This window comes from Eublepharis macularius, chromosome 14 (genome assembly GCF_028583425.1).
Source record: "Eublepharis macularius isolate TG4126 chromosome 14, MPM_Emac_v1.0, whole genome shotgun sequence".
In the NCBI taxonomy this organism is placed as follows: domain Eukaryota; kingdom Metazoa; phylum Chordata; class Lepidosauria; order Squamata; family Eublepharidae; genus Eublepharis; species Eublepharis macularius.
The window spans coordinates 57,613,290-57,626,610 of record NC_072803.1 but is presented as its reverse complement, the minus strand read 5'-3'; the positions used below and the strand labels follow the sequence as shown (position 1 = coordinate 57,626,610).

Genomic DNA, 13,321 nt, shown 5'->3' with positions numbered 1-13,321 from the left:
GCATCTCTTCTAATGCTTGCAGTCACACCCTTCCACTGCCAGCTTGTGCTCCATGCTGCATTGTATACGCTGCCTAGTGCTACTGGAGAAGAGCATGTGGGTGGTGCACAAAACATCAGTGTTCCTGGTGGCCATGGCAGTGGCGTTCCTAGCTGCACCCACCACCCAACACCATCAGGAAAAGGGTGTGCAGGCAGCATGGGCTTCTGTGACTGCAGGTGGTGGGAGAGCTTACAAGTGGGTAAAAGAAGGACATCCAGGCAGGTAGGGGCACAGAGGTGGGAGAGCAAGAGGGAAGCATAATAAGTGGGCATATGGGGAGCCCAGAACACTCTGTCAACACTATTGTCAGCAGATTTACACTTCTTAATATGCTTCCAGAGAAATGGGGGATGGAAGTGTACCTCAGCAAAGACAGGCAGGTGGCAATGTATATGCCACGTGATCATCTAGTGTCTCTTTTACCTCAGGAATGTTTACAAAGACTATCGGCAACTGGAGCTAGCGTGTGAGACACAGGAGGAGGTCGATAGTTGGAAGGCCTCCTTCTTGCGTGCAGGAGTTTACCCAGAACGTGTTGGGGTAAGTTAACAACTAAGAGTCTTGAAAGTGCAATGATGAATGAAGTGAAAGCATTTTAAAACTGTGGCTATGAAGGGCCAGGTTAGATACTATGGAGGCAGCCATGTTTGTTCAGGGGTTTACCCCTTTAACCTATAAAACAGGTATGGCAGGATGTTTTCAAAGGGGGCAGACAAGTGAGAACCCATAATTCAGGGGTTCCCACCCACCAATACCATTTCTGGTGCCCACCAAGTGGGCAGGACCAGGTAGGGGCTTTTGCTCAGCAGGGCTTCTGACTGACCACTAGATATCTGATTGTCCATGCAGATTAAAAGGCATCCTATTGAACAGAACTTCTGCTTATTATAATTATACATAACCTTCCTCCCTGACATTTTGTGGCCAGCTCAGTTTTCCTGTGGCCGCCATTTAGTGGCTGGCTGCACATTCTGTGAAAGCCCTTTTGTGATTGTGCCCATCGCTCTGTGTCAGAATTCCGAAGGCGCCCGAGGCCTCAAAAAGTTGTGGCGTCTGCCATAGTTCCTCATCTTACTTCTTTATGGTCCATCATGCCAGGCACTTTTCTTCTAATCCTGGTCCAGAAGTGCCTAGTCTGGAAGGAAAGTTCCCAAAGCCATGCAGGATAGGAGGTAAGGCAAAAAAGTTGGGAGGGTTTAGATCCCCTCTCCTGTGCCCCTTTTTAATGTTAAGGTGGGTTCACACTCCTGTCTGCCTTATGGTATAAATTGGGAAGATACATGAACAACAAATAGATTGGCCCTAAGGATGCTTCCAGATCTTCTCCTGGGATCAAAATCCTTTTGTGATCATCTGCAAGTCAGATACCAGCTGTGCCAATTCTTGTACTGAGGTCTCCTTGTCCCAATGCGCTATCAATGACCAACATATGGGAATGACAACACTTGCTGAAAACTAATGCCAGTGGTGACAAACATTAAAGATAACAGATACTCCCTGTCTGAGGTATTTTGCTTCCAGATTTGGCACTTCCATTACTTTTAGTGATGTTTAAAAGTGCCCAAGAAAAAGGGCAAGGGGATAACTTGTGCCATGATTTGCTGTTGTGTAAATGGGGCCACTTTTCTGTTGATTGGGAACATCTTAACTTGATGCAGATGTATAAAAGAAAACCAATTAAGAGGCATCAAAGGACTTGGATCTCACAGAGGGATCATTTTTACTTCTTATGTTATTTATTTGTTTGTTTGTTTATTTAATGTCATTTATAGTCCGCCTTTCTCACTGAGACTCAAGGCGGATTACGTAGTATGAGATTAATACAGTCAAGGACATTTCAATAAACAACGCCATAGAGTAAATAAATGCAAGTTTACAAAGACATAACTTGAGCAGTAATCCAATACAGAGTTGAAGAAATGTTGAACCAGAGCATAAGCAATTCTAGGACTGACATTAGACAACATAGAACTACCCAGTAGGGTCATACTTAAAGCAACAGATAGCATGTAAGGCAACATAGTGGTGAAGTCTGTGGTCCCTAATTCATTAGTGAAGCATCTCTTTAAGACCCTCTCCCTACAATACAGCCCTCCTAGCTGAGTAAAAAGTAAGAGCCCCATATCGCAGAGTGGTAAGCTGCAGTACTGCAGCCCAAGCTCTGCTCATGACTTCAGTTTGATCCTGGCGGAAGCCGGGTTCAGGTAGCCAGCTCAAGGTTGACTCAGCCTTCCATCCTTCTGAGGTTGGTAAAATGAGTACCCAGGTTCCTGGGGGTAAAGTGTAGATGACTGGGGAAGTCAATGGCAAATCACCCAGTAATAAAAGTCTGCCAAGAAAACGTGACACGACATCCCCCCATGGGTCAGTAATGACTCGATGCTTGCACAGGGGACTACCTTTACCTACCTATCTGAGTAAAAAGCCCTTTTGAATAATTCAGTTTTGTATCGTTGGTGGGGAGCCAGGAGAGTGGGGGGGTGTCTCCTGACCTTCTCAGACAGGCTGTTCCATAGGGCAGGGGCCACCACAGAGAAAGCCCATGTACAAGCAGCTGTTGATTTCACCCATGTGCAGGGTGGCACCTGCAGGAGACCTTGTTCAAATTAGCGAAGCTGGCATGGAGGGACATAGGGAGGGAGGCAGTCCCATTGGCATGCTGGACCAAGGCTGTGAAGAACTTTGTATGTGATAGCCAATACCTTGGTCTCTTTTTTGTTTAGTTGGAGATTTTGTAATAATTTGGGGAATAATCTAATCTTCAGGAAGAAACTCCCTTGCTAAGATAGGAAACAAAAAAGAGAGAAAACGTAACTTCATTGAGGGACACTTGCCTGACTCCAAACACTTGGGGTGGTTCTTTGGTATGAGCATGAAGGAGACCCACTCTGTCAACACAGTCATTTAAAACAGTTAGATGGCTTAAGCTCTTTGCATACAACCTGGAACATTGGCCAGGCTCCTTAGGTTTTTGGACTCTATCCTAAGCAGAGGTACATTCTTCTAAATCCACTGAGATTAATGGACGTAGAAGGGAGCAATTCTTATAGGGTGCATAAGATTCTACCTAGATGCATCTAAATGAACACTTGAGCTTTGAGCAGTAGGTCACCAATGAGACCCTGCTCGTTAGTCCATCGTCTAAGAGAAGCCATGTTGGATCAGGCCAATGCCCCATCCAGTCCAACACTCTGTGTCACACAGTGGCCAAAAAACCAGGTGTCCTCAGGAGGTCTGCCAGTGGGGAAGGGACACTCGAAGCCCTCCCACTGATTGCCCCCCTCCAAACACCGAGAATACAGAGCATCACTGCCCTAGACAGAGAGTTCCATCTATACCTTGTGGCTAATAGCCACTGATGGACCTCTGCTCCATAGGTTTATCCAATCCCCTCTTGAAGCTGTCTATGCTTGTCTACTTCGTTCACCTTACCTTTTGCTCAACAACTTACCTGTTCCAGTTTCCCCCTCATCTTTACTCTGACTAGTGTCGCCTCCTCTTAGCCTAGGCAAGAAAACGTCTCGATAAAGCAGGAGAAAAGACAACTCCTGTCCCTCCCGTCCATTCCTTCCGCCATCTTGTTGCCATACCAGGAGACCCTATTACAGGGAGGGTAGTAGAGGACCAGAATGCTGGAGCAGAAGTAGAAGCTTTGACTGCATTCTCCCACTTTGTCTGAAGGTTCAAAGGGCAATGCCTAGCAGTTGATGTAAGAGGAAAGAAATCCTACGAATTCCCTTTTTATTTGCACTGTTCACACACACCCATTACCTCCTCTGCCTGCTTCTCTCCTGTTTGTCTTCCGTCTCATGCACACCCCTCAATTTCTCTCCCCATACAGCCCCCTTCCATTAATCTACAAGCCCCATCTAATCTACTTTTGGCTTCTCCTTGCTGGGCACTATACTGTATGAACCAGTTGAAACCGTCATGCCTCCTGTTTAGTGAGGTGATAGAATAATTCTGCCTCTGTTTGTCTGGGACCATCCATAAACTATGTCCACATGTGTGTGTGTGTAATCCCACTCCTTTCTTATCAAGCCTGGCCCCCTTTTAATCAGCGCAGTTATTTACCCATGTGTTATTCGACCTGGCTTGGAAGCTATTAGGAAGTAAGGATTTTTTTCCCTGCTTCTCCACAGCCCTTTTGCACACCACCCAGTTTTTCCTCAACTTCTCTGTGATCCTTCCCAAACCGACTTTGTTGTGATGTTTTGGGAAAGATTGCCAGCAAAACCAGGATGGCTGCTGCGTAGCAGGAGACTCTGGATTTCCCCTGTCCTAACAACATCAGCACTATTCTCTTTTCCCCAGTCCCTGGGGTGGTCCTCCACCCTTGGCTTTTTAAAAAAAAAATTGATAATTGACACAGCAGTATATTGATGTAGTGGTATACCAGCATGTCAGTTATAAAAAAAAACTTTTTAAAAACCCTGCCAGAGATGTGGGCGGGGTTGGGGGGGGGGTGCCGACTAGTGGGAAGTGGGGAATACTGTCACGTGGAAGTGTCACTTGCCATTGTACTACATTAGCAGCTGCAGCAACACCATAGTTTTCACTTAAGTGTTGCCACATGGAAGAAGTTTGAATCTTCCTTTCCTCCCCTGATGTGCAATGTATTTTATGGATGGGTCATAGGTTCTTGTCCAATATATTTGCACTAGATCCCATGTAAGGAATGGGAAAACAAACTCTTATGCTACTGGTAAGTAACTGTCAGTAGGAGTCTGTTTTGCTCTTCAGCCTTCCCCTCTCAATCCCATTCATTTGACTATCTGCCCAGTCCTCTTTAATGTATGTTTTTATTCAGACTTTGCCATACTTTCATTGGAGGTTAGCCACCTTAGATGATGTAAAATAAAAATGGGGGATTTTTTTTAATTTGTCACAATTTTTTTCTTGTTCTTGTTTTTCCTTTTTTTTTTTTTACTTTTTGTGCTCAAACTGGCCTGCCAGGACAAGGACAAAGTAAGTGACTGCCCCCTCTGCCTGTTCTACCCCCAAGGGGGAAATCTCATCATTTGTTCCTGAACTGCTGCTAGTTTTTAAAAACTTTCCCTTTTTACTTTCTCCCTCTTGTCTCTGTGTCCCAAGAGACACCTTCTCCCTTTCTCTCTGCACTTCCTGCCACATCATCTGTTTGTTTATTTCCATTCTTGCCTCAGGCTTTCCTTTTACTCATCTAAGTCCCTCCCCCTTTGGAATTTGATTGCTCAATTTCAGAGCTGGGTCCAAAGGAGTCTTTCCCCATCTTTATTTTTCTTTTTCTTTTTGCCTTTTACTTCTTCGATTTTTAGAGCTGTGTTCTGATTTCAAGTTCCTCTAATCTTCTGTTGCCGAGATCTTTGGGGTTCATATGTAAGCTCTTCACAAACAAACAAACAAACAAACAAACAAAACCCTTGATGTTTTGGGGAAAGAGACATGAAATAAAATCCCCTTCCTCTATGAGAGACGGTTGTTGCTCATATCTCAGAAAATCTTCCTGCACGTCCCACCCTGTGTTCCAACAGATCGATTTCAATGAAGAAACTCTTTGTGTGTGTGATTTGTAAATGCGACTGTGAAACGGAGTCGGTAAAATCCTCTCTGTTTAGAAAGCTGCTGTTCTAAAAAGCAGGGCGTGCTACCATGGTGAGCTTTCAGAGCTGAGCGGCTGCCTACCAAACAGATAGGGGTATGCCCTGTAGTTAATGAGAGCTGTTTATGATATAGCAATGTGTTTTTGGCTTATTATTATTATTTTTATTTTATTTTATTTGTTTCAGTTTATATTCTGCCCTCCCCACACCGGCAGGCTCAGGGCGGATCACATTAATATACATTAAAATTTACAGTCCACAGTTTAAAACACAATAAATACAGTATAAATATTTAAAATACAAAGCAGCACAAAACAGTTCATTTGAACCATTTTCAACCGCCACTAAAACATAGTAAAAAGAGAAGAAAAAAATTCTTTTTGGAGGTGGGAGTTCTGGTAGGGAGGGCTCCGTACTACCCTATTCGCACGGCTTTTTTTCTGGGTAAAGAGGCGGTGGAACTCAGTGGGTTGCCCTCGGAGAAAATGGTCACATGGCCAGTGGCCCTGCCCCCCTGATCACCAGACAGAGGGCAATCTCAACTCCCCTCTGTCTGGAGAACGGGGGGGCGGGGCCACCGGCCATGTGACCATTTTCAAGAGGTTTCGGAACTCTGTTCCGCCGTGTTCCAGCTGAAAAAAAGCCCTGCCTATTCGGCCGGAGGGGGGCCCTACCCAGCATCAACCAGATTAATGCTGCTTTGTCCCCCCTTGTTCCCTAAGATGCTGGAAGCTCAGAGGAGTCCTTGCAAGGGCCATTGCAGCATAAAGCAGCAGAGGCCGAGGGGCTTTCCAGGATGATAGGAAAAGGAAACAACGCCCCTCCTTCCTTATTGAATACTCCTTGCTAGTCCTCCAGTCCAGCATCAGACAGCCACTAAGGTTGTCCATATTTGACTGTGCTTGTAACCGATGGTGGCAAAGAGAAGGCGATGTCTTCCCCCTGCTGGAGGAAAGTTTCAGCCGCTGAATATATGCCTGTTGCATGGGGAGTTCTGATAGGAAAAAAATATTTGAGTTTTAACAAAGGTGGATGGATGTGGTGGACTTACTGCCAAGGGACAACTAAAGTCTGGTACCCTTTCTTATACAGTCATGGGTGAGATTTACACACTGGACATTCACAGTTTGCCAAAAATGGGAACGTTTCTAACTGTACATTTGAGGAAGGATGCAAGACTAAGTAAAACCTTGTAGCTGTGGTGCAAAAGAGACTTTTGCTGATTCCGCACACCTTGGATAATGCACTTCCAATCCTCTTTATAGATCATTTGGAATGGATTATTTCGTGTGTGGAACAAAAAATCCACCTCAAATGATTGATAAAGTGCATTGAAAGTGCATTATCCAACTTGTGCGGAACCAGCCACTGTCTAAAAAGGTCTCTCTCTCTCTCTCTCTCTCTCTCTCTTTTTGCTCAAGTCCAGTTATGGGAAGGAAGGAAGGAAGGAAGGTGAGGGTTGCAACTAGGTCATTTCCAAAGAAGCATCGTTGCAGGCCTCAAATTGCTCCTGAGCAGTCCAGATTACTTGTCTTGGGCTGCTTTTTTTCCAGCAGTTAACGGAGCCAAACTCAAAATGCAGCCTTGGAAGATCCCATTGCATTTTACAAATGAGATGGGCAGGAGGAGTCCGTGCTCCATGATAATGGCCCGATTAACCTGTTTGACTAGGGGAATTGCTTGTGTAGCACTGACTGGGACCACACACTCCTCCAGAGAAAGTAGCTCCCTGTCTCCATGAAGACGCAAGTGGACTATTTTCATTACAATTCCTTATTTAACCAGAATTCCTCACCCTTGGTTTGAGAAATTCTGTATGGTCAGACCTGGACTTGCCCTATGAAACTGCTCGTAACATCTCATTGGCATATTTTGGCGGGGGTCACGACTAGGGTTGCTATTTGCACTAGCAATTCCTTTAACCAGACTGATCCTTCCAATGTAGTTTACTAAGGCTTTCCATGTTGACAATTAAGGATATAACCACACAATGTCCCTAGGCTGACTGTAATGTTGCACAATTAACGTTTATGCACTTTGAATAAAAAGCTACAATTGCATTAATAGTTCTAAAGGAGGTGCAGATGTCTCCATGGCAACTTCATGTAGCAGGCAAAACAAGCAAGTGACAGAACAAACCAGAAAGAACATCCCATTTTGACTGTCCATATCACAAAATAAGTGGAGATAGGATTCTCAACATTATGATTAGTCTAGCCCTTTCCTGCTGCCTTGCCCTTAATCTGAAAGTAGGGGGCAGTCTCAATAGCCTATGCGATTCGCTGTCTTTTTTCAGAAGAGTAAAAGGGAAGAAGGGTGACTTGAATGTACTGGGAAATTATCGGGGGGGGGGCCTTCAGCTCTGGAAACAAGTCCTTCATTCTCTCATGTTGCTGCATAGATTCTTCTGCATCTTTCTCTCTCTCTTGTTTTGCTTTCTGGTGTCAAGGGGGGGGAGGGTTCTTATTAAAGATGCAATCTGTCTCTCCTACATCTTGTGTAGTCCAGCGAGTCAGAGGAGAATGGATCCGATAGCTTGATGCATTCCATGGACCCTCAGTTGGAGAGACAGGTGGAAACTATCAGGAACCTTGTGGACTCCTACATGGCTATTGTCAACAAGACTATTCGTGACCTCATGCCTAAGACCATAATGCACCTTATGATAAACAACGTAAGTATCCCATTGTACAGTTATTTAGGTGCAACGTATAGATTTTGTAGTCTTGGACACGGCTTTTTTTCTGGGAAAAGAGGTGGTGGAACTCCGTGGTGGAACTCAGGACCACACAATGACATCACTTTGGGTCAGCTGGAACAAGGGGGGAGTTTTTAAAAGTTTAAATTGCCCTCGGCTGGCGCGGAGGGCAATCTAAACTCTCCTCTGTCTGGAGATCGGCGGCGGGGCCACCAGCCATATGACCATTTTCAAGAGGTGCCGGAACTCCATTCTACCACGTTCCAGCTGAAAAAAAGCCCTGCTCTTGGACAATGGCGGTGTGGCTTTTAATATGCCCCAGTGTCCAATGGGGAACATCTAATATAATGGCTGGCAAACATCAGGGTGGTCTAGGTACCAAATAGTGAGTTCATATGGATTTTGGAGTGGCTTCACTGAGGCCTGGAGAAATATAGGTGAGGGTTTCAGTTGGAAGCAAGATCAATGCAGCAGATCAAATGTTTTGGTATTGTAGCTCAGGTGTCAGGGTCTGCCCCTGCCCATCCTTGAAGAGGGAAACAGGCTGGGGAAGACCCTGCCAGCAGATCGCAAATGTGGACCCCAAAAAAGGGCAGAATCAGAGACAGGCCAGACTCATAAAATGAATTAGGCCACTTGTGCCTAGATTCCCAGCTTTTATTTTTACAGTGAATTTCTAATGCCTGTTGATTCAGAGATAGGAGCCATAATGAGCATGTGGTATTTTCCCCCATACTGCTGTAAGTTTAAAGTCTCGAGATAATCTTATGCATGTTTCATCAAAAGCAAATTCCATAGAATCTAGTGGAAGCCTCTCTATTAATTTTGTTTAAGGTTATTTTAAAGTTTAAGCTAAAGATTCAGGTAAGAGGGCTTTTACTATACCTGAGGCATATCTGCAAAAGTGGCAGAAAGGGGTAGTAAGTAACCCTGTGCTAGGAGGAAGCTGCCTTGAAAATTTGCGACCCTAACTTTCCTGGCCTCTTTTTTTCCCTCTTTGCCAGACAAAGGAATTTATCCACTCAGAACTGCTGGCGAACCTATACTCTTGTGGAGACCAAAACACCTTGATGGAGGAATCAGCTGAACAGGCCCAGCGGCGTGATGAGATGCTGCGCATGTACCATGCCTTGAAGGAGGCGCTCAACATCATCGGGGACATCAACACCACCACCATCAGCACTCCCTTGCCTCCGCCGGTGGACGACTCTTGGCTGCAGGTGCAGAACATACCGTCCGGACGCAGGTACCAGAGGCTCAGGGGGGAGGCCCCCGCAGACCTTCCTGATGCCTCTTTTAGCGATGCGATTGGGCCTCCTGCTGGAACAGGAAGGAAGGGATGTGGGGCATTCCAATTTTGCATGGTGGCAGGTGACTTCACATGGAAAACCCATTGGTGGACATCTTGTGGTCCATAGTAAACCTGACAAAAGTCTTTTTTTCAGAGAATTGAAAGCAGTTTGACAAGAGAGATCACCTCACCCCATTTTTGCTTCCAGTAAACAAGTTGTGCAGAGGTTTAGTTTCCCCTCCACAAAAAGATGAAAATCTGGGTTGTCCAGTGGATACAGGGAGTCAAAAGAAAGATGTTTCCCTCATAGTTATTAATGTCTCTTCCAAACTGCTTTCAGTTCTCAGCCCGAAAAAGTTTATGACAGGATTTGGAAAGCCCGGATACTCACTTCCCACTGCAGTGAATTTTCTCTCTGTCTGCTAGGTCTCCCACATCCAGCCCTACACCGCAGAGGAGAGCTCCAGCAGTCCCGCCGGCCAGGCCTGGATCTCGAGGCCCAGCTCCTGGACCTCCGCCTGCTGGTGGTCCCACCCTGGGTGGTGCTCCTCCTGTGCCCTCTAGGCCAGGGGCCTCCCCTGATCCTTTCGGGCCTCCCCCTCAGGTTCCATCTCGGCCCAACCGTGCACCTCCTGGTGTCCCCAGGTAAGTGAGGTGATGCAGCAGGTATAAGAGGGAAGGAGACTTGGGGCGTCAGACTTCCTAATTGCCCATCCTCTTGTCAGCAGAGCGTGCTTGAGACAGGTAACTGAGGTCTCCTACTATTCCAGGGGCGTTTGCTCTGACACTAGTTTCTCATGCGCTGAAGTTTTCCTTGAAGTAGCATTTTGAAACATGATCCTTGGTGAAGCTGGAGTGGTAAAGTGGTTTGGCGGGGTGCTTATAGTGGCAATCCTGACCAAAGTGGTGATGTTAGAAGGGATAATTTGGAAAGCTTAGGAGCAAGATGCACCAAAGAAGAGTATGCTCTCATCTATAACTGGTGAAGTTTCTCTGATAGCCCCTGATCTACCTGCACCATGATTCCCGGACTAGGAGATATTTGGGAGAAAAGCTGTGTGCTCACCATGATTAATTCTCCAATTTTAAAAAAAACTTAGACATAACTCCCTATTCTGTTTGGGGCACAACTCCTGCTACAATCACAAGAAGTGATTGCGCCAGCTGCACTCATTACAGCTTGAAGAAAAATTAGCTAGTGTTTGGACATTCTTTTTTTAAAATTGAGATTGTTATTAAAAATGAAAGCAAACAATGGCAGTGATGGCCCTTATCTACTGGTTTTAAGCACAGTAAAGCTGGTTTTTAAAAGAGGAAATTGGTAATAGGATTTTTGAGGAGAGAAATCCACTTAGAAATGCTTTATTTCAAACAGCTGATCTTGTGCATTTGCCTTAGCAGGTTTTTAGTGCAGATTTTGGTCCAGTTTTACCTCATTCTGATGCTTAGGGTGATTCAGGGACAAAGCTGGCTGGAGTTAGCATCGGTGTGGTAAGAGTATTTCCTGGCCGGGTCCTTGACTTGAACCTAAAACATGGATATCGTTGTCAGGAATGAGAATAAGACCACCGAGCACATCGACCTTTATTGAAACACTGATTTATGCTCTCCCTTTCTTGACCAGCAAAACCAATTAATTCCTCATATAGAAAACAAATAATATGGAAAATTTTTAGCTGCTCTTAACAGATCTATCCTACAGATTTAAATTGTTCTAGCTTCCCCCAATGAATCATAGGAATAGTAGTTTGATGAGAATTCTTTGCTGGAGAATAATGTATTTGAATCAATTTTGGAATGAAAATTCTAAATTCCTAGCTAGATGTGTGCAGAAGTACATAATTTCTCCTGCCAATATGCTTTTATCTATCACAAACAATGAGGGGCAGAGAAGATACGAGAGATGCCATTTTTTTCTGTAAACCACTGCCATCTTTTGAATACTCAATAAGGTATAGCTATTAATCCATATCTTGTGAAAATTGAAATCCCAATTCCTCAACAAGGAATCTCTGTTGGAGGTCCGTAGTCCTAGCTCAAAGAACAACAATTCCTAGTAGAGTTTCTTTGGAAAAGAGACTCGCTCTTGAATTGGTTAAGTCTGTTGTGAAGAAAATGCCCTCTTGTAGGTACAGATCCTAACCAGTACTTCCTAAACTGTGTGTGCTTAGAGAACTGCTAGTGCGCTGTGAGTGAGTGGTAAAGCACCCAACTATGGAAACATGCTCAGAACAGTGACTCCTGCAGAGGCATGGCAGTTGAGCACCTCTGTGTACACAGTCTAAGAATAAACCTTTTCAAGCCTGAAGGAAGAAGTGAATTTTGACGGTGTATCAGTTCAGAAGTTTAGGAAACAATATTCTTGACAAGTATGGAGTTGTACAGTACAGTCTTATGCAGAGTTATACCTTTGCCGTTTCCACACTACTTACCTTCATCCGGAATGCCGCGGAATATCGCGGAAAAACCGCGGAAGATAGCGTCTTCTCACGTGAGTTTTGCGCGACATCGTGTAAAACTCGCACGAGAAGACGCTATCTTCCGTGTTTTTTTCGCGACATTCTGCAGCGTTCCAGATGAAGGTAAGTAGTGTGGAAACGGCCCTTGTGAAGTCCACTGAAGTCAATGGGCTTAGAATGGTAACACTCTGTTTAGTAACTGTCTAGGATGATAACCCGCATAATGTTGAAACAGAGAGTGGGGAAAGATTTGGGCCCAAGTAGTTGGATCTGTAGCTTCCCTTCTGCCAAGTGAAGAAGACTTCTCAGGGGAAGGGAACCAGTACAGGTCAATCCAGAGTGTTTAAAATAACACCTGCAATGAGGACATTTTAACATTTTACTCTTTTTGATTTGCCATGTCATGAATCCTGAGCTTGAGAAGCAATTTGACAGTTGATTGCACCAAAACCCCTCACATTGGAAGAGGTTATGAACATGTGATAGAACCAGGAATTTTATAAATAAATCCATTATCTGTACTTATTCTCACAGATATAATTGAGGGAGTACACTAGGTTCTGTTTGCTGTACTTTCATACTGTAGTTCAAACCAAAAAGAGCTCTAGAAGCAGGGCTCATTTTGAGGGGGAATGTGCAGAATGCAGTTCCGGCAGTTCCCCAAAGAGGTCACATGACAGGTGGCCCCGCCCACCTGACTCTTGGCCATTTTGGGCCCGTTTCAGCCTGGATTGCAGCTGAAACAGTCCAGATTGGGCCTCTGACAGGTGCTGGATCACTCTCCCGCTCAACAGCAGCCCGATCCTGACCATTTTGGGCCACTTTTCGACCATTTTCAGACCCTTTTTTGCCATTTTGGGCCCAATTTTGGCCCTGAATGGCCAGGATTGGGTCCAAAACAGCCAGGATAGGTGATGTCAGGGGGTGTGGCATATGCAAATCAGTTATGCTAATGACACACTTCTGGCGCTGTCAAGGGGCGTGGCATATGATAATTAGTTGTGTTAATGAGTTATGCTAATGAGTTCCTCCAGCTCTTTCTATGAAATGACCCCTGTCTAGAAGAAACTGCAGATCTCTACTCTGAGGAGTGAGGGAGATGGGAGAGTTAAATAGCACTGCTCTAGCTTGCCTTCAGCAGCTGTTTGAGCATAAGTAAGTGTGGGCTTACCTTCTGCAGCTACGTGGGATGATGCCAGAGGTAAGTCTACAAATAAATCTTAATTGCATGGTGCCCAAAGGAAAAAGT

General features: G+C 45.0%; 1 protein-coding gene across 2 annotated transcripts in view; it reads left to right on the top strand.

Annotated features, from left to right (window-relative positions):
* Nucleotides 1-13,321, top strand: part of DNM1 (dynamin 1) — a 215,020-nt gene that overhangs the window by 182,807 nt on the left and 18,892 nt on the right. Inside the window, exons 16-19 of one of the 2 annotated variants that reach the window (XM_054998606.1) lie at nt 471-582; nt 8,128-8,298; nt 9,327-9,568; nt 10,040-10,258. In XM_054998606.1, the coding sequence (XP_054854581.1) occupies nt 471-582; nt 8,128-8,298; nt 9,327-9,568; nt 10,040-10,258 (744 nt within the window). Of the gene's footprint in view, nt 1-470; nt 583-8,127; nt 8,299-9,326; nt 9,569-10,039; nt 10,259-13,321 lie in introns of those variants that run through there. The other variant, XM_054998607.1, reaches the window with a different exon arrangement.